Source organism: Eschrichtius robustus, chromosome 17 (genome assembly GCF_028021215.1).
Source record: "Eschrichtius robustus isolate mEscRob2 chromosome 17, mEscRob2.pri, whole genome shotgun sequence".
NCBI lineage: Eukaryota > Metazoa > Chordata > Mammalia > Artiodactyla > Eschrichtiidae > Eschrichtius > Eschrichtius robustus.
In genome coordinates, this window is record NC_090840.1 from 11,945,512 (window position 1) to 11,967,948 (window position 22,437).

At 37.9% G+C, this 22,437-nt stretch overlaps 1 protein-coding gene and 1 pseudogene across 1 annotated transcript in view; one reads left to right on the top strand and one right to left on the bottom strand.

Moving 5' to 3' along the window:
* Positions 1 to 22,437, bottom strand: part of PDE7A (phosphodiesterase 7A) — a 104,579-nt gene that overhangs the window by 37,904 nt on the left and 44,238 nt on the right. Inside the window, exons 2-3 of the mRNA XM_068525472.1 lie at positions 7,962 to 8,022; positions 4,681 to 4,764 (exon numbers count right to left, since the gene is read on the bottom strand). Of these exons, the coding sequence (XP_068381573.1) occupies positions 4,681 to 4,764; positions 7,962 to 8,022 (145 nt within the window). The remainder of the gene's footprint in view (positions 1 to 4,680; positions 4,765 to 7,961; positions 8,023 to 22,437) is intronic.
* On the top strand, positions 20,627 to 20,782 carry LOC137751592 (large ribosomal subunit protein eL39-like; annotated as a pseudogene).

Genomic DNA, 22,437 nt, shown 5'->3' on the forward strand with positions numbered 1-22,437 from the left:
TCTGTGTAAGATTATTTCCTTTGCACACATGTCTAGTGCTGAAATCAAAGAGAAAAAAAATGTTTAAGACTTGATGCATCGTGACGAACTGCCTTCTAAAAAGTTTGTAATAATGCAAACTTCTATCACTAGCACCTCAGCTGATTGTTTGCTTAACTTTCTAAATTTGATAGGAATTTGTTTAGTAGTGAAGTTGAACACTGTTTCTGTATTTAATGTACTCACGTGTACTCACGTGTTCAGCTAATTTTCTTCTTTGCCTCTTTATACCCTTTTAGGAAGACTCAAAGTCAGAACTTGCTGCATGATAATGCCCATGGCAAATCCTATCGTGAAGGTCCATTTATAGGCCTCACGAGAACAAGAATAAGGATTTATGACAAAAGATAATCCAAACCACAAAAACTCAAGGCAGAAAAAACTGCAATATTTACATAATAAAATTACTACTGAGGTCTCACTTGCTAACTTTGGGGCCTGTAATTGTTCTCTAACCGGATAAACAGCTAGAGGAGAATGCACCTTGAGATGGTAAACCCAAACACTGTTTATAATAAACCGTATATATAAAAGAATCTTTCAAAAAAAGCTCAATATTGGAGTGTAGATGTCTAATTTCTAGGCAAATTTAATAAAGACAATTATGTGCAACATGGAGAAAATCATAATCCAGAAACAAGTTAAAACTATTCCAGCACCTGAACACACATCAGCAACACCTCACAAATAGAACACGTAGAAGAAATACAAAATTACAGACAAGTAGTAGTTATAATGTACTAATAGTATAATATATGTTTCTAACCTGTTGATATGCATTTTCTCCTGTATTTTAAGCTTTCTCTCTCTTTAAAAAGACCCTACCCTGGGAGGACAGATTACAAGACAGAATCCTAAAAGTAAGGACAACGGCTAAGAGAACACCAGAATAACCCCAGACAGTGGTAACAGAGGTCTGAATCCAGCAGGATAGGAGATAAGGAGGACAGAAAGGAGAGGAGAATGACAGCTATTTTCGGTTACTAAATACATGGGACTGAATGCAGACTGGATGTAAGCAATGAAAGAACTGAGAGAGACAAGAATTTTACAACAGGGAAAGTTGACAGTGAGTTTAAGGTAAAACCAAAGAGATGCACAGAAGGCGTGGGGTGAGGAGCTGTACACAGAGAAAATTCTAGCTTCAACGAATTTAATACACCTTTCCAGAATTTTGCATTCAGAACATTCTAGAAACTATTTTAACTTCAGCATGCAAATATTTATGTCATTGTGAAAAATAAAATCTTATTTTTAATTGTATACAAAGGAGAGGGCACATTACTGAAGCCCGACTGCTCAGGCCCTCGAGAAATAACGCCCACCCCGCAGCGCTGGCCAGGTCCGCGGGGCACGGCCTCAAGGCGGCACTCGGGCTGCTTCAGCCACAGCAGGGGCATGTGCTCACCCCCTGATTAGATCACATTTCACAAAATACGCTCGATGAAAATTTTTTCTTTTCAGAATTCTGAGCTGTGTGATAAACAGAACCTATGACACGAGTAGGAAAGAATGACTCATTTTTCTCTATTTAAAAAACCCCTCCAAATTACGTTATCATTTTGGCTTAGAGAGATACTCTTGTTTTATAATAACTACAGGGTCAGTTCCACAGTTGACAATTTCCAGCTACACCCTAGAGTCTTAGACATTTGTCACGATGGGGTCGTGAAGAGAATCTGCATACCTAGAAGCCAAGTGGCCTCTGCTGTCCTGAGACACCAGACCACAGAGGCTCCACGTCAGGAGGTCAGGATGCAAGTGGAGATCCCCAAGCCCGGGGAACATCCTCAAGCCTGGGATTGCTGCACACTGCTTTCAACCATTTCTTGCCACTAGGTTTCATTTTTCACCCAATCTGCGCATCTTTATCTCTTAGAAGGAATATTTTATCTGTTTACCTTTACTGCCATCATTGATACCTTTGGTCGTACTTTTCTCATTTTGTCCTTAAGATTTTACATCATTTGCTCCTGGTTTCATAATGATTTAGAAGACAAACATCCTATTTGAATTCCATGAGAGAGTACCTCCAACAATTTGGTCATTTGCAACTTCCCTCTCCCACAGAAATGTCCCATTATGTCTCCTATTTAAGACTTCCAGCATCTTATAACAATTATAATTTTCAAATCCTCTCTTTCACTAAATGCAGTAGAAGACAAGGGGTAACCTAGAGACTCCCAATGCAACTGTGCTTTTCTTTAGGTCAATATTGAGACTTAACCATTTTACTGATATCCTTACTCAGAGCCAATCTTTGTATATTACAATATTTACAAACCATTTTATTTAAACTTTTCAGCGAGTCATATGTTCACATGAATCCAAATTCAAAAGGGTGTACAACAAACAGCTTCTTTCTCTCTCACGTCCTCAAGCCACCCAGTTTCTCTCCTGGAGGCAACGCATGTTACTAAGGTCAAATGTGTTGTTAGAGAAAAAAACTACATATTGAATCACTCTTGCTTCCTTCCCCAGACAAACCCACCAAGCCTGGAGTATTATTCTTTTATGCTGTTGGTATTCTTTTTGCTAATATTTTTTCCAAAGATTTTTTTATAGACATTTACACTTAGAGTATTACATTTGCCTCTTGGAAGTTATATTTGCTCTATAAAAATAACTGAATGACTCCTTTTTTGTAATCTGAAAGAATTTAAAGTGCTGTGAAACTAATTATCAGTCTCTTAAAGATCTTGAATAATTTGCTTGTAAAATCTCTGGACCTCATGCTTTTACAGAGGTAACTCTTGTGCAGCTTTCTCCAACATGTTGACCCCAGAACTCTTCTACATTCTTAAAATTATTTACTGCCCCAAAGAGCTTTAGTTTATGTGCGTTATTATATCTATGGATATTTTCCATAATAGAAATTAAAACAAAAATCAAAATACTTATTTATCATTTCATTTAAAAATAACATAATAGGACTTCTGGTTTCTGGATCTGCATATAAGGAGCTTAGAAGTTGCCATTTTGTCCTAACAACACATAAAAAGCGGAACAGACTGAAAAATCAACAACTGTTCTAGGATCCACTGAAGAGGTGAGGACACAGCGCAACTCGCTGCTCCAAGATTGGAGAGACGGGCGAAGACAGACAACTTACTGGCACAGAGACTCACAAATGGAAACCTCCTTGGGAACCGGTGCCGGGGCAGAGAAACCTGAACTATAATTGATGAACTTCTGGAGGCTTCTCTGAGAGTTAAAAACTCCAGGGAAATCCAGTCATGGGGTGGGAGAATTTTGTGAGATTCACCTCCAGGAGCTTGACCAGGTTAATCCCACAGTAAATGTCTGCCAAAACTCACACAAGAAGAAGGTACCAATCTGAAAAGGCCTGTATCTATTACAGAAATTGAATCAATGATCAGCAACCTTCCAAAACAGAAAACGTCAGGCCTAGAGGGGTTCACTGGTGAATTCTTTAAGGAAGAAATTATACCAATCCTCTAAAATCTCTTTCAGAGGCCAGAAGCACAGATAACACTTCCTAACTCACTCTAATCAGACATTATAAAAAAAGAAAACTACAGACCATTCTCTCTCATGCATATAAATGCAGAAATTCTCAATAAAATATTAGCAAACCAAATCCAAAAGAGTCTCCTTCCTCCAAAGAGGATTAACACTTACTTCTAAGCAGGTGGCTTAGAGGCACTAAAATCACAGATCACCTTAATCTAATCATTATTTGAGAGAGTTTAAAGCTGGGATTTATTTCTAATATAAAGCACTTTGGGTCTTTAACTGAAGCATAGAGAGTTTACCAGGACAATTTCCCAACCTTGGTGAGCTGTTTTTGTTTTTCTAGCCTCAAGTGTCCAACAAAAGCTCTGCTCAGCTTCTCACCCACTTTTCCCAGCATCAGCAGATGCCACTAAGGGGAAAAGTAGCCTGAAATGCCTGGCTCGTCCTTGCCTCAACAGCACTCTGATACACTCAAATACATGTCTTTTCTATTGTGTCCAGTTTTTCTGATTTTTTAAATTGTAGTGTTAATCCAAATAATTTATCCAACATTACCAGAAGAGGAACTCCTCCAAAAACAGATTTAATATGGTTAATATTTAAGGGTTTTAGAAGTCCTGTTTTTTCCCTTTTTCTCCCGTTATGCGCCGGAACCAAACAATGTTTGTCTTCAAAATACGCATTCTACCAAACATCTTTCAGGGGTATGTGTATTTTTAAATAAATCCAAAGGATATATACCTTGTTAACTATGAGATACCTTTATATAATGTCACCTGCACAAAAACATTTTATCTAGAGTAGTGAAGACAAAACATTTAGAATAAAACAACTTTTTGAAAATATAGTTTTTAAAAAGAAAAAAATGTACCAAAGTAATTTCACATTTAAATTAGAAAGAAGAAAAGCCATATCAGCTTTCATATTTTGATACTTTCCAATTCTACTTGCCTCTAAACATTTACAAGCATTATTTAGAAATAAAGTGTCATTTATCATGACCCAGTATTTTAAAAACATTTTAAACATAACATGTTTTTCCTTGTATTCGTTTTCCCTTGGAAAATTACATAATTTTATGAAGATCTGAAATTAAAATTACATAATTTTATGAAGATCTTTTACTGGAAGTCTGAGAGAAATACTGTATCTGCTAACACTTACCGTGAAAAATACGAAAATCAACATATGGATGAGAACCTCTTCTTTCTGATTCAAATCCTGCTCTACTCCTTACACGTACATCTCCTGGACAGAATCAGGAATAAAACGTAAGTTTAGAAGGCTGCCGTTCAGGAAGAAGCTCCCACATACAATAAAGGTCTATGTGGGATCATACCCATAACTCAGGCTACTAATGATATAAATGGAATAAGTAGTTAAGAGCTGATTTATCTGAAAGGGTTTACAAATTTTTGGCGCTGAGTTATAAGGCTAGATGAGGTTTTTTTTAACCTACCCCTATAATGATTATAATCTCTATTTTAGAGTCACCTTCTGAAAGATGATTCACGTATATGATAATCCAACCTCATATCTTATTACTCACATGGAGTTAAAAAAATCCTCAGCACAAAACTTTAAAAAGCCACAATGAGAAGCAAATGTTTATTAAGTGTCTACTCTGTGCCTAACACTATACTATAAGGGATATAAGGAAATAGAAAATATATTACCTATTCTCAAGCAGCTTATAATTTTTTAAATGCACAGAAAATTAAAATGTTAAAGATTTTGCCTGAAATGTTTAATTTGATCAATCTTCTTTTTTCTCATTGACAGTGGGTATAGTCAAGGTCTTTAGTTGGGTCTTAAACTTTGTTGTTTATAAGCTCAGTACTGTTTCTTCCTGTATTCATATGACTTTTGGATCTACTTCTCCATACAGCAACATAACCACTTCAATCTTCTGCCAGGTACTCTTTTTGTGCCTTGTAGACATTATTTCATTTAATTCTCTAACCAACTCTGAGAGATAGGAATCTTAACCCCCACTTTCAGATGCAGAAACTGAGATTTTTAGATGTCTAAGAGCATGCACATGCCACAAAGCTAGTGTAAAGGTGTGCCAGGGTTTAAACCTAGCTCTGCGGGCTCCAGAGGCAGCACCTTTCCAACTACACTTCCATAGCCTCCGAGTTTATAACCTTTAAGTCTCCAGTCCCTATTCCTGTGCCCTCTCAATTCCGCTTGCCTGGAAGGCTTTCCTGCTTATTCTTTGTTTCAAGGTGCCTGTCATCCACCATGAGTCCATCCCACAACGATTAATCACTTCTCTCATGTGGAGATGCCTTCACTCTCTATCAGATGTTTACTGAGCACTCACTACATGTCAGGTAACACAGCAGTGAGCAAAATATATAAAGTCCCTGTCTTCATGAAGCTCACCCTTTCATGGAGTGACACAAATAATAAAACAAACAAATTTCATTCTACAGAAGATGGTAATAAGCACCATGCAGAAAACTAAAGCAAGGAAAGAAGAACAGGGAGGGAGGAGTAGGGGAGAAGTGATTCATGACTGTGGTCAGAGACCTCAGTGAACAGGAGGCATCTGAGCAGAGACCTGAAGGCAGTGAAGCAGTGAGTCACACAGCTACCTGGATGAAGACGGGTCCAGACGTAGGGAGAGCAAGTATGAATACCCTGAGACGGGAGCATGCTTGTCACGTTCAAGGTCAAGCAAAGAGGCCCGCATGGCTAGAGTGAGGTGACTGAGGGGAACTGGTAGGAGGTGTGGTCAGAGAAATAGTAGGGCCACATCACACTGGACCTTCAATGGGCCATTATAATAGCTTTGGCTGTTACTCCAAGATAGAAAACTATCGGAAGATTCGGAACAGAGGGGTGAGATGCACTTAACCTAGGTCTGAAAAGGTTCACTCTGGCTGCATAGACTAGAATCAAGTGGAGACGTACAGGTAGACGCAGGGAGACACTTAAGGAGTGAGTGCATTCAACGAGGCAACAGCTATGGCCTGCGGGGAGGGGGATATGGGGAGATGCTGGTCAAGGGGGTACAAAGTTTCAGTTACACAAGGGAAGTTCTGGAGATCTAATGTACAACTATGTGACGACAGCTACCGATAAAAAACCGAGTAACTGTGGTTCAGTTAGGGATGGTAACAGCACTGGGGTGGTGAAATTCTGGATACACTTTGAAGGTATCAGCCAAGAGGATTTGGTGATGAAGTAAACGCAGAGGAAATAAGAAATAAGAGTCAAGAATGACGCCAAGGTTCCTGACCTGACAACCAGAAGAATGGAGTTCCATTTTCTGAGATGGTGAAAGAATGCAAAATCACAGACCTGGGGAACACAAATCTTTTAACACATATGTTAAGTGTGAGGTACCCATAACCATGTGGAGATGTTCTACAGAGTGAAGAAGACAGGAGTCAAAACTCTGTTTTAAGGAGAGGAGAATCCTGACATGTCTACAGAGAGAGATGGAGACAGTAAAGAAGAAAAGGCTCAACATTCCTGGGGGAAAATATGTGCTAGAGTAGAATGGAACTAGGCAGGTAAGATACAAAAGGTAAATTAAAGAGGGAAAAAGGGAAGAAGAGCAAAAACAGGACACTGGAGAACACACAGGCTTAAGACTATGAAAAGGAGTTAGTGAAAGAGGCACAAACAAACAAACAAACAAAAACCCCAAAACCAAATCACCACCCCAGAAGCAGGTGAAGAATAAGGATGACTAAATATCATAGAAATTGGGCGAGGAATTCTGAGTATAAGGAGAGCAGTCATGAAGAAAAGACAGTAAGAAAAGATGAGTAAAGGTGCCTACTGGAATCTTTATAGTATGTTTTTAATAGTATGAATTAAAGTACAAGGGATCAAGGAGTGCGTGGATGAAGAGAAAAATCTGGCAAAGAGAGGGAAAGAGAGAAACTACACACATATATGTATGTGTCTATATATATATATATATATATATATCAATTATATATGTATATATACACACATCAAATTCATTTTACCCTCTGGACTTGAGTAAGACATTAAAGATTTAAGAACTGAGACTAGGAGAAGACAAGTGGCCTTCTCACCAGCCAACTGAGAACAAACACATCCAGTGACAGGACTATGTGATCAGGTAATTCACGGTCTCGTCTTTGTTCATGTTACTGTTTGGTATTCAGCAACTGTACAAATCTAAGACTCTTTTTATGAAGAATAATCAGGATGCAACTTAAAATTGTATACTAATCACAGAGTCCCAGTTATTAAGCCAGAGATTTCTCAATTACCCAAACTCTAAGATGCCCCTCTTTATTCACATCATATTAATTTTGGCTTCTAGACTCAACTTCAAAGTAATAGGTCATTTCTGAGGCAAACAGTGATGAAAAGCTACCTAATGAAAGATATCTCGATCTTGAATAACAGCAGATAACAGAATTAACTGATATTGGTGCAAAATAAATAATTCTTACCTAGCATACGAATGTACAACGCAGTCTGATCAGAGCTGTCATAGGAGATAGCTCCACGCCTCTAGAAAAAAAAACACACATTTTAATGCATGACAATTTAAAATGGGATATAAAATTCAATTCAACAAACATGTACTTATTATTTTTTGTGATGCACTGTGCAAGAGAAGTTGGGATATACAAAATGAAATTAAATACAGCATTTGCTCTTGAAATCTCTAGTTGTGAGGAAGACAAATAATTACAATAAAGTATGATTAAGCATTACTGGAGAAGTGGATACAGAGTGAGGAACACAGTAGGTGGAAATTTAATGTCAGAGTACATCATACAAGCCCACTTGAAGAGAGAGCTTCTGCAGAGGTAGACGGAATTGATGGAGAGACACAGTTCAACTACTTCACTATTCCCTTCATTTAAACATGAATGAATAAGCAAACAAGAAACATCAGACATTTGAAGAAACTCTTTAGCTAGAAGTAAATGGAACAAAATGAAAAACCAAATGGCCCAGAAGCTACAAGAAATAAGAGAATTTTAAAAATGTAATTAGTGCACTCAAAGAAATTTGAGTAAAACAAAAAATGAGGTGTCACTGAAAGAGAACAGATTTAAAAATACATTTTGAGCTTAAAAATAAACAGGTATAAAAAGTATATTGCAACATTACTCATAATGGCCCCCAACTGGAAACAATCCAAATGTCTACCAACTGATGCGGTACAGCCGTACAATATTATTCAGTATTCAATATCTAGTGTTGTTATTCAGACATAAAAAGGACTGAAGTACTGATACATGTTACAACATGGTTGAACCCTGAGAACAGTATATTGAGTGAAAGGAGCCAGTCACAAAGGACCACAAAGCATATGTTTCCAATTATATGAAATATCCCAAACAGGCAAATCCATAGAATCAGAAAGTAGAATGGTGGTTGCCTAGAGTTGGGAGAGTTGGTGGGAACTGGAGAGTGAATGCTAATGGGCACAGGGTTTCTACCTGCAATGATGAAAGTGTTCTCGAATTAACTGTGGTAATGACTGCACAACTCTGTGAATATACCAAAAAGCACTGAATTTAAAAAAATCACCCACTTTAAATGGGTGAATTGTATGGTACATGAACTATACCTCAATAAAGCCATTATAAAAAATAACGAGTATTGCAAATATTTTAAATATAATTACCAAAACAAAAACAAAAACAAAAAAAACAAAAAAACACCTTTGTAAGACCTGAAACACCCTCAGCAAGTTCTGCCAACTCCACCTTCACACTCATCTCCCTTCCTCGATCTCCACTTCTTCGTTCTGTCTCAGGCAATAGCATCTCTCACCTGGACTCCTGCAATGTTCTGCCCTGCTGACTGGTTTTCCTGCTGCATCTCTTGGCCCCCAGTCCATTCACACAGAAGCAAGAGTGAACATTCCAGCTACTGCTCAGAAGTCCTCCAATGGCCCCCACTACACTTGGAATAAACTCCAAACACCTGACTCTCCATGATCTGCCTACCCCTCAGCCCTCTTGTCCTACCGCCCTCTTTCTACCACGAAGAGCCAGCCACCCTGGCCGCCTTGCCCTTCCTCAACCACGCCAAATGCACAGCCTTGATACCTGCTGTTCTGTCCAGGATCACTGCATCATCGTTCCCTTCTTACCTCTCAGGTTCCAGATGAAATGTCATCTCTTCAGCGAGGCAGTCCCAGACCATCAAACCTAAAGTCACCAGACAGTCACCCTCGCCAAAGCTCCCTACCTTCATGCTCTGTACAGCACACCTAGCTGACCTACTCTTGTTAGCTTGTTCTAAAACAAAAGCTCCACAAGAGCAAGAACCATGTCTGACTTATTCACCACTGTATCCTTGGCCCTTAAAACTACTATTATTTAGTAGATGCTAAATAAATATTTGGTAAATAAATGATTGAATGCACTTATTGTAAATAAATTAGTGAATAATCATTTACAAATTAAGTTGATGAATAAATTAATGAACAACAGAATTGATATAAAGACAAACTAAACATCTAGAATATAAAATTAACCAAACCTCATATCAGAATCTAACCTCTGTGGAGGCAGAGACGTTGTTCAATGCTGTATCACCAGATATAGAATAAATCCCAACATTTAGAATAGTGCCCAGCACATTCTAATGTAATCAATAATATTAGCTGAATAAACAGGCAAGCAAATTCTTAAAAAACAGTAATAAATAGAACTAGCGTCATGAGCTATTATAAAGTAGTGTGACACTGCAAAGAAATAGACAAAATATTTAACAGAGAATCTAGAATCAAATCCAAGAATATACAGAAATTTTGTATATGCTAAATAAAGGATCTAAAATCTGGGGAGAGGAAATTCCCTGGTGGTCCAGTGGTTAGGACTCAGCACTTTCACTGCCGAGGGCTGGGGTTCAATCCCTGATCGGGGAACTAAGATCCCACAAGCTGTGTGACGCAGCCAAAAAAAAAAAAAAAAAAAAATCAAGTCTGTGGGAAAAATATTAATTATTTGATTTAAAATGTTAGATTAAGTGGTTGTTATCCGGAAAAACATAAAGCTGTATTATTACCTTCCTACTCCAAAATAAATTACACATGGAACAGAAATTTTAATGTAAATAAAAAGCATGAAAATATTAGAAGAAAACATGACTGTATTAAAAAAAATCTCAAATAACAACAAGGACCTACTGTATAGCACAGGGAACTATATTCAATATCTTATAATAACCTATAATGGAAAAGGATCTGAAAAAGAATATATGTATGTATAACTGAATCACTTTGCTGTACACCTGAAACTAACACAACATTGTAAATCAACTATACTTCAATAAAGTCTTTTTTAATTTAAATAACGACTCAAAAAGAAATCTTAAATAGGAAAGGCCTTTCTAACTGTTCTATAAAATCCAGAAGTCATGAAAAACAAATCAATTTGGCCACATAAAAGTTAAATTATGTATGGCAAAATATATCATAAACATAGGCAAAAGACAAACTCCAAACGAAGAAAAATGAGTTCAACAGATACAACAAAGGGCTAATTTTTCCCTGCTACACCTAAAAATGAAGGGAGAAAAAAGAAGTGTCTTACAAATCAATTACAAAATGATGAACAATAGTGTAGAAAAACAGGTAGGACATAAATACACTACTCACAGAAAGAGAAATAATAAACTAATAAACACAAGAAAAAAATGCTTGACTTCATTAACAAAATACATATTAAGGAAATGAAATGGTATTTTTACATATTAATGATCTTCTTTCCTCACAAACCCCTGGCATGAAATTTACAACTCTTCAACATATACCTAGAAATCTCAAGGAAAAATAATCATATGTTTTTTTACTATTATTATAAAGAAAAGTTACTGTATTTAAAGCCCTCATTTGGATTTAGTATGCAAAATAGCTCCCCTAATCATTGTTATTATCTCCTCGGTGCTTATCATTTAAGAGAAAAACATCAATTAAACTGCTGTATGACTTAATGTAGCCTTAAACAAACAAAAAACCCCAACAGTTCAGGAAATATAAAAGGAACACAAGTCACAAGCAAAAATAAAATTCTAATTTTCAACATTGGCTGCCTCCAGGGAAGCTGAAGGGCAGACTCAAGGGTAGGAAGAGGACTTTTCACAATGAATATCTTTTGAATTTTGTAGCATGTGTAGTTATTATATATTCACAAAATACATCGAACTAAAATTTAAAGCTACAGTAAGAACGTACTACAAAGAAATCTGCAAAGAAATGGATGATCTCAAAACCCCAGGGACTAAATCATACAGAACACACTCCTGGCAGCATCATGCTTAATAAAGTTAGTGTCTTCCACCAACAGAAGACCCTAAGCCTCCTGCAGTGTTTCATGGTAAACTACTTATTCTGGAGCAAACAGCCACTGCAATCACTTGGTATTAAAAGGCACGACTCACACCTGCTGTTCCCATCTCTACCCCAAGATATTTATCTTATTAGATTTCAAGACTCCCCTTAATACCACCATATTAGAGGAAAACCTAGTAGTCTGGAGAGCACATATGTGGAAATAAATATTTCTATCGGCCAAATCATAGTCATGAAACCACAGATATAATTATGTAATAGTTTGTCATGGTCAGGACCTATCAACCCACTAGTAGTATCCAATCAAATTGGGTAAATAGCTTGTTAAAACAAATTTTAACCTGTTATCTCTAACAGTTCTCTTTAGGAGAAGGGTTGCCTTTTTTTTTTTTTTTTTTTAAGTGAGGGGAAGGGTATTTACTAAAAGAGCCACTAATTAGAAAGGTAAAGTCTCATTTATCACTTTAAGGATTGAGAAAGACTAACATCAGCTGTTAAAATAGTTTAAGTAAAAAACTGGGTAATGAACAGAACCTAGATTATAACTATGACACTAAATTTATTTTAAGGTAATCGCTTTAGACTTACTTATAGAGGCACTAACTTAGGGTCTGTATTAGTTAACCATTACAAAAACTTGGCAAAAAGGGTAGAATTTAATTTTAATGTATTTTAACAAATTACTTAAGGATGTGCAAAATATTCAAGTTATTTTATTCATTACTAATTTAAGTAAGCCTGGTCCACAAATACTTAGCTTAAATGCTATCCTAACCTGCAAGACACAACTCTCATGAAACAAATCCAAATGAGATAACAGAAAAATTTTTTAAGAATGGACTTAAAAAAAAGGTGGACCCATCAATGAATACATTCTGAGTGATAATTTACTCATTTATTGCCTCACAGACCAAGATTTAAATGAATATTATTAAACTGTAAGCAGTCTAGGTAAAATAAAGTAACTCTTTTTGGATAAATATACTATAAATTATAAATTGTAATCTTAAAAATTTGATTTCCATGTTAGAATGTTACTTTAAAAATTATATGTGCTTTATACACCAAGACTGCAGCACAGACTTAACACATATCTTTGTAAAAGACTATCATTTTTAAAGCCATATACTAGTAAAATTGTTTTTTAATAAAGACAGTAAAACAAATTTAATCAAATTCCCCTGTCACACTGTCAGTCATAAAACACTCGGAGCTATCATCCACATTCCCACCTCACCTCACCAGTGAATGGAAATAACTGAGAAGCTTCTACTCGTGACTTTTCTAATTTAGCCATCCTGGGAACAGCTCATAAAGCAAACTAGTGTAAGTCAAAACAAGGGTGAGGCCGAGCTAATCAGAAACTGACAGCCGCAGCATAAACAAGTTAAACTCGAAGGTTCCAAAGGATCCACCACCACACAGACAGGAGTTCTGAGTGCCCTGGTAAGACACTCAACCTTGCATCAGGGTGAATGGCCGCTCTTCCGCAAAAGATCTGACTTACAAGGTAAATGACAAAAGGCGTAAAAGTTGTTCCTGATATTAGTTAATACATAACTTTTTTTAAAAAATTTATTTATTTATGGCTGTGTTGGGTCTTCGTTTCTGTGCGAGGGCTTTCTCTAGTTGCGGCAAGCGGGGGCCACTCTTCATCGCGGTGCGCGGGCCTCTCACTATCGCGGCCTCTCTCGTTGCAGCGCACAGGCTCCAGACGCGCAGGCTCAGTAGCTGTGGCTCACAGGCTTAGTCGCTCCACGGCATGTGGGATCTTCCCAGACCAGGGCTCGAACCCGTGTGCCCTGCATTGGCAGGTAGATTCTCAACCACTGCGCCACCAGGGAAGCCCCAATACATAACTTTTAAAGACAGACATGTTTTTTTTTGTTTTGGCGCGGCTTATGAGATCTTAGTTCCCCAACCAGGGATTGAACCCGCGCCCTCGGCAGTGGAAGCGCCGAGTCCTCACCACTGGACCGCCAGGGAATTCCCAAGACAGACATGTTTTAAAACTGAGCAAAGATATCTTAAGTGCTATGGTTTTTATCTTGTTTGGGTTTTCCAGTAAAATAATCTATTGTGCAAAGGCGTGCGTATTTCCCTTAGATGGTGAAGTAATGATATATTAACTCCTTGCTGCGCTCCTACTCTGTGCCAGAAAATGCTCCAGGCGCTTTCATACAAAACCTCACTTACCCGCACAAGACCTCTGCGAGGCAGGTCTTATACGCCGGGTTTTGGAGATTAGTAAACAGGTCACAGGGCTTAAACACAACAGCACTAAATACATTTTTGGGTAACGTTACAAAAATGGTAACACACTACAAAAGATGAAGCCCAAAGTTCTGAAAGCAGTTTTCTCTGATGCAGTAAAGTGAGCTTTTTCAGACTGTATTCATCTTACGTATGCTAGGAAAGCGTTCGCACCTGAGTGCCTATCCAAGTACGAATCCATCCATTGAACACTATCCTTCCCAATCCCCTTCCCTATGCAAACAATATATTAAAAAAAAAAAAAAATCACACTCTTAAAAATACTAGCATTCTTTTTGTTTAAAAACTTAATTTAAATTTTTTGGTGGTTATAACAAAAGTAAAAAAATCTCTGAAAACATCCACAATTCAACTAATGCATTATTAATATTAACTTGACCTTCATTCAGTAACTTGGCAAGCTAATCTTTTAAAAACAATTAGTAAATTGGTGTGAGTGCAACAAAATTAATTCTTAACTTACAAAACACAAGATTTTAAAAATCTGAGTGCACTGTTTTTCTTTAAGAGATTTCTTCAGTAGCATTCACTAAGAAAACAGGACTGCTTCAAGAAAAAGAAATTATGCTTAAAACAATATGCTTAAATGTGAAAAACATCACATTATCAGGGATTCAAACCTCGCTTGAAGAAGAAATATAAAAGAAGCTTTTGTGTTGCTTATTAGCAAACAGTGATGGCCTTATACATTTTAAGTTACTATTCACACTTTTCAATTTCTTAATAAAGGAAGACAAAAGCTGCCTGGTGGATGAAAGATCATCATTTTTATACAAGTATAGAAAAATAATTTCAAATAGTATAATCTTAAGTATCTCCTACTTTGGACTCTCATTCAGATGGCAAATGGCTAGCATTCTAGCAAGCATTTCTTTCTTTTTTTTTTTTAAATCATAGCATAATTTTAATAGGGAATAATGAAGACAACTTAATACGGAATGCTAGATTCAGTTGATGAAATACTATAGCAAGCATTTCTTAAGCCCGATATTTGGAATCCAAATTTAAAAACAACAGATATATAATAATCTTACTCTTTTCAACATATTATAAGTAAGGCATATATTTCAGCAGCAGGAAGACCTTAAGTGAGAACATGAGAGACAGTGGTATTTAGTTTTTAAAAAGTTTTAAATTGTTTAGAAATCCTCAATAATTATACTTTAAATTTATAAGCAACAGTAAATTTGCTATCTCCAGAAGAGAATGTTTAAAATATGTACACCAAATGTCTAAACTGTTTAATTCCATAATCTTAAAAGTTGAACTTCTTTAAGTGTAAACACTTCTTTAAAGGAATGATCCTGAGGAAAGCTACCTCGATACCAAGGAATAATACCATAAAAAGCCCTTCAGGAGGAATAGGTGGGAGAAGAATAAAAATTACATGCAGTAATCTCAAGCTTCTCAGCTGACAGGTAAAACGTGTAGCTCTTTTAATCAGAGAAATAAAACTGAAGCAAAAGGAGAAGAAATTTGACTAGCAAGTTCATTCCAACCCATATATAAACTAATGATTAATGTCACAATCCTAAAAATAAAGATGGCCTACCTTAGAGGCGATCCACTTGATAAGAACCAAGGCCAGACACCAGATCAATGTAATTCCCATTGGATCAATGAAAAGCCCCCTGCATAGCCTCCCTCCTCTCCCAGAGAGCAACGGGCAAGGAAGATTTGTTAGGATCTGACAATAACCAGCTGTCCCGAGGCAGAAGAGGGGACACTGCCTGCCTTGAACCTCACGCAGCTGCCTTCAAACAAGGGTCACCTGACTCTCTGAGAAAACGCTGCCAGCCGGCCCTCCTACCAGCGCGTGGTTAATGCCACAGCCCAGGGCTGGGGAAGGAGAGTCAGTAAAGCTGGAAGAGGGGAGGAAACACCTTCGTGAGCGCTCACCTAACAGTCTCACAAAATGTAGGCAAACGAGGTCTCCAGCTGGCCCCAAGCACATCCTCGACCTTAACACCAGGAATGCTTTCAAATAACTTCCAAAAAATGTTTGGCAGTACTAAAAATTTCCTCATTTCCTCCACGTAGACCAGCGTCATAGGTATAATGTCCTGGCATTTAAAAATATTAATGCATTTTGTTCTATTTTTTCAACTTCTAATACTGAATTTGGTCAACTCTTTAGTTCCTTTAGAGCTAGGATTATTTTATGAATGCTAGGGGCTTTCATAGATAATGTTGTGTTATTTAACATTATAATTCACTCATTATGGATTTACTGACAAAGGCCAGCCTATCTGCATTTTTCAAGCAATTAAAGGTACACTATTTCTAAGCCCGACTTGCAATCTAGCTTACATGATAATATTTGTGTTACCCGTCTCATTCTTCTCTCGGCTGGCTGTGAGTGAGCTTGGTGAAAGCAAAGTGGGCCTCTATTCATCTTCATGATCTCTCACAGCAGCCAGCAGAGAAAAAGCCTTTCATGAAACTTTCATGCAAGTATTCATTAAGCTGCAACTAGGTACCAGGCCCTTTGCTGGACGCCAGGGGTATAATCTTTGAGTGAAAACGGAAAGGGCTCCTCCCCTCCCGAAACGTACAGTTTAGTCAGTCTACATTAATCAAAGTCTGCAAATATGGGACTTCCCTGGTGGCGCAGTGGTTAAGAATCCGCCTGCCAATGCAGGGGACACGGGTTCGAGCCCTGGTCCGGGAAGATCCCACATGCTGCAGAGCAACTAAGCCCGTGTGCCACAACTACTGAGCCTGCGCTCTAGAGCCTGTGAGCCACAGCTACTGAGCCCGAGCGCCACAACTACTGAAGTCCATGCACCTAGAGCCTGTGCTCCGCAACAAGAGAAGCCACCACAATGAGAAGCCCGCGCACCGCAAAGAAGAGTAGCCCCCCGCTCACCGCAACTAGAGAAAGCCCGCGTGTAGCAACGAAGACCCAACGCAGCCAAAAATAAAAAAATAAATAAATAAATTAAAAAAAAAAAAAAAAAGTCTGCAAATAAATCCAAAACTGCAACTGAAACAAGTACGATGGAGCTGTGATGGGAACCACCAACAAAGCCCCGGGTCTGACCCGGTTAGGAGGTCAGGGGCTTCTTCCCAGAGGCCCTGAAATGTCCCTGAGCTGAACTGAAAGGGCAAGAACACGAAGAGGATGGGAAGAATGGTCCTCACAGACATGGCAACGCGCAACAAAGACAAGCAGAAGATTCGGGAAGAAGAGCAGAGGAGGCTGGAGTGCAGGCTGTGGGACCGCCACAGCGGAGGCCCCGAGAAGGGGCTTTGTCTGCACCCTAAAAGCTACTCCCACCCTGCTGGAGACTTTAGCAGGTTTTGGTCAAGTGCAGCTCATTGAGGTAGGGGCTGGGGGGCGGTCAGGAGGCCACAGCGGAGGCCCAGGAGAGGCGCTCACGGCCCGTGTTGGGGGGAGAGGTGGATGGGCTGGGAAACACTCCGGATGCGACAGGACTACGTCACGGGCTGCAGTTCACGGCGAGACAAAGGCATCTGCCTAGTGGCGGTACCCACATGATGGTTCTAAAATATTTGAAAACACCCCAAATAGTTCAAATACCAATGCTGTTTTCATTATCCAATCCTCAGTAGGAAGAGTTTATTTTTTTAAAAAAGTTCATTCTCCACCTGTCAAAATGAGGCATAAATTCAAATTACAGATGCACATCACAATTTTTCTAAATTGAAGCTATACATAACATACAGCCATACACTTCCCACTACACCTTATACATTATATATATATATCTCTCTCTTCTTTCTACTGAACTAACAAGCTGTAATGCTAATCCTTGCACAAATGGAGATAACTTTTTTAGTCTGTCACGAAACTAGGTGTGACATGGGATTGTCAGGGTCTTGGATTACTCTCTGGGCAGTAAGGTTCCAGCCAGCAAACTCAAAGGATGCCCAGGAACAGGACAGAGCAGCCAAATGTAATCAGCTCCACTCTCAGGAGAATTGCTGGTGGTCATCATTCATTACCTGCCGCGCTAGCCTGGGCTGCACACTCCAGATGAGCCTACTACCTCGATGCTCAGCCCAGAAATACTTCTTATCCTCACTGTTCCCAGCCAGTCAGCTGCTCGAAAAGTTGAGTTCTAAGAAGCAAATACGATACTGTTATTTTTGGTACATTTTGATAAATGCCATTTTGGTTAACGGTGAGGTCAAGAATCTCAACTTGCTTTTCGTCTAAAAGTGGAGGATTGGGACTTCCTTGGTGGTCCAGTGGTTAAGACTTCGTGCTTCCATGGCAGGAGGCACGGGATCGACCCCTGGTTGGGGAACCAGATCCCACATGCGGCAGGGCGGAGCCAAAAAGAAGTAAATACATACAAGTGAAGGACTGAACAAGGGAAGAGGGAAAGAATCAGAACTGAGACACACAGGAAAAAAAGAAAGGCAGTCCTAAAAATTCTCTCATTTAAATGAACTTCTGTCGAGATTATCCCACCATCTCAAAACTCTACTGGGTTTGGAGTCAAGAGCCTGGGTTTATTTCCCAGCTGTACTGCCAAGAGCTGAGTGAACCTGGGTGAATCACCGCCTGTAAGGGCCTTGCCTTCCTCCCTTCACAGGAGTTTAATAACATCTGTAAAAGAATACTGCACTCATAGCAGGCTCTCAATAACATTTAGCCAAGTCCAAATTAAATAATTAAGACCTAACCATGATCATGACCTAACCCCTCCAGCTCCACCCCAACTCTGGGCTTAACTGAAATCACATGGTTCATGAGGGCAACGTGTGCTGTGCTTGCCCAGTGCCCTGGGAACCTCTTCTGAGGCCTGGTAGGGCTAAGGTCATTTTTCACACCAGTGAATAGGCTGGCTCCTTAAAGTGGTTCCCCAGCATGCTCTTCTTTAAATATCTACTGTATGTCTGACACTGAAATACAGAGATAATCAAGACACAGTCCTTCCAGATCAGACAATTTCCTATTTGAATAGAAATAGCTACTAAGTTAAGCAATAGGTCTTTCTCGGTTTATTTGAAAAACAAAGTAAAATTTTGTCGTACACTTAATGCATTTTGCTATCTTTTCAGCAATTTAAAATATTCAAAGGGGTTATGAAAATAAAGTTATCTATTTTCATAGAAAAAAAAAAAGAAATAGCTACTAAGTTTATGCCTAAAATCATAGCTCCTTCGTTGGCTGATGACACATTTACATCACTCAAATCTTGCAAAAAGCTCAGGCAATACAAGTTTTTCTTAAAACAGTACACTTACCTTTCTTAATGGCACGGACCTAATGGCTTTAAAACTTTTTCCTACTCTGAGATATGAAATATTTATCACTGATTTATCTTGACAAAATATATAAGGCTTCTCTTAATAAAATATTTTCAATAAGACAAAATAGAAACAAAAGCTGTTATCAAATTGTATTAACACTCTTTTATGATATTATGTCTATTTCTTAGAAGATTATCTTAAAATTAATCTTTCTAAATATAAAATAATTTATTATCCCATAAAGAAATAGTTGCCTCTTTTACAATAATAACAAATGTATTCTTTTACATTAACTTTTCTCACCTGTCTCAAAGCCTTAGTGAAACATGACAGAGCAACAAAAAAAATCACTTGACTCTACTAGAAAAATTAATGCATAGGAGACAGCTAAGCTTTTGAAAACAGAATTTAATACTATAAGAAAAAAGTATAAAACTCTTTACCTTTCTGGGGCTTATAAAAGTAATATCTGAACGGTCAGGGTATTAAAAGCAAATCTCACTATTTTAGGAGCATGATCTATAGAAGGAAAAGGTACAGCTTTGATCACTGTGTCGTAAGAGAAGTAATCCAAGCGCAAATTTTATCCCTGGGGCTCTTTGCCACTCACAGGACACCTGTCAATCTTGGCAGTAGCCTTCAGCTATCCATATAGAGACTCAGCATGTCCTTCTCTTGACCAAATTAGGCTAACCTCATCTGCACTGACATCAGTGTCTATAATTTTGGAATCCTGTTGACAAGAAAGGCCTATCCCAGAGTGCTTTATACAAATGTAGTGTCTGCTGGAAATTATAACCAAGTTTATAATAGAAAAATGTGAATACTATAGTCTAAACCTTCCAACTGTGCTTTTATCATGTTGAATTCCAGCCAATTTTAATACCAAATAGTACATCAGGGCGGGTTTTTTATTTCTTTTACTAAAAACCACATATCGGAGCTTATTATTTTTCAAATGTTATGAAACTGACCAAAAAATTAATCCTTGATAAGTAACAAAAATTATTTTAAAACTGTGGTAACATGGGAGTTTTACCACTTAATTAAGACCTTTGTGTCATACTGATTTAGAGTTCTGAATTAAGTTTTCTGTTGGATAGTAATTAATGGCAATGAACATGTGATTAGTCTTGGTATGAAGGCAGTATTCAATAATAAAGACACCCTGACCTTTTACAAACATTCAAGTCTTCTGGTTCAGGAAACTACATTTTATGCTATTAAAAGAACTCAGAGATTTGCTTATTGAACGACTGTTCACAGTATTTAAAAAATTATGGGAATTTGCTCCTCGCCATGTCTTCTCACAAGACTTTGAGGATCAAGTGATTCCCGGCCAAGAAACGAAAGCAGAATCGTCCCATTCCCCAATGGATTCGAATGAAAACCGGTAATAAAATTAGGTACAACTCCAAGAGAAGACACTGGAGAAGAACCAAGCTGGGTCTATAAGGAGCCTTGCGTATGAAGTGGCACACATATTTATGCTGTGTCAAGGTCACTCGCATCTTACCATATCACTCTGAGAACATCACTACTATCTGAACAGCTGGATGTGTTTTATTGGGAAAATGATTTTTCTCTTTGTGCTTCTGCACTAGTGCTTTGGCTCAGTAATAAATATGTGAGACCTTTTGTCGGAAAAAAAAATTATGGAAAAGTAGAAATGGTCACAATTTCCAGAAGGAAAAAAAAAAAAAATCAGTGGTGTAGATTTGACAACTGTAGAGTTTGGACTTAGGCTGCTAGTATATAAGACCAAGAGAATGTCACAGACACCGGACACTTTAATTTCAGCAAGGCTGCACACATAGTCTCTGGAGGCATCCTTGAGAACAAAACAGAGCAATGTTAGGCTGACTCCTAGCTGACTGAACAAACATAACCAGAGTTTAAGTACCAGATATCAAGCTAGTGGAAGAATTCTAGAGGTAGCTAACAGAACTCTACATTTGACTTTGTCTTGTTCCACAGTTTATTTATTGGGATGCAGATCGGACTAATGCATATCATGTCTGCATATAAAACACAAAGTATAAACCACCGTGCTTAATTACAAAATAACTTAAAAAGAGAATGAAGTATGAATTTTAATATAAAATAAACTGCATGCATATGGAACAGTGGAAGTGGAGTTTACAAGTTTCCTTAAAAAAAAAACAAAACGCCAGAATGTTTAAACTCTAAATTAATAAGAGACAGTAAGTAAAGGCAATCTTAGGAAGCACTGAGAGTCAGATAAGTATCCAAATCAAGGATACTCCACTGTTCTCAATACAGGCCACATTTATAAGACTGAATTCAGTTCTCAATATTACACTGGAAGATGCATTCATACATAACATTTTTAAATGCAGATAAGGATAATATATAAACTGCTATAAGATAAAATAAGCCAAGGAGTTCAGCTTTATTCTGTGAAATTATGAAAGGTGGAAGTAGACCAATGGGCACAAGTTTGTGGAAAATAGAATTTGATTCAATATTACTTTCTAAGAACTTTCTACAGTTAGAACCATGGAAATTGAAAGGAGCTGCCTCAAACTAGCCTCTGTCAAGGGGGTTGTGGAGCAGGCTAGAAAAAACGACCTTCAAGGTCTCTGCCAGTTCTAAGATCCCACAATACTATACCTGACTCGATTTCATAATCAAAGAAGCCTTTCTAAGAAAGCTGTTATTAAAGGCTCTTCAATGGGAAATTCATCCCCCACCACACCCCACAGACCTAGCCATACTGATTTCCTCAAAGTTACTAACATCTAAGTGGTTACTGGAATTTATCTCAAAAGATAATTTTTAAATGAGAACTATTTGTAGGTAAGGAAAAAAACTTCATGCTAAAAATAATACTACGAACTGACCACTACTTGTGAGTAAATATATATCAAAATATTTATAACATAAATACTAAAGAAGAAAAGTACTAATCTCTCAGAGATTGGTCAAATTTAAAAAGGAAACGCCAACTGTCAACAATTGTTCCCCTCTCCAAGCCAATCAGAGTAGAAGCACAAAAAATTTCTGAAGTATATTTGAGGCACACTGAATAGTACTATTTCATCTCCACATATAGTACTGCAAGGGACAGAAGGAGATGCAGAAAAAGA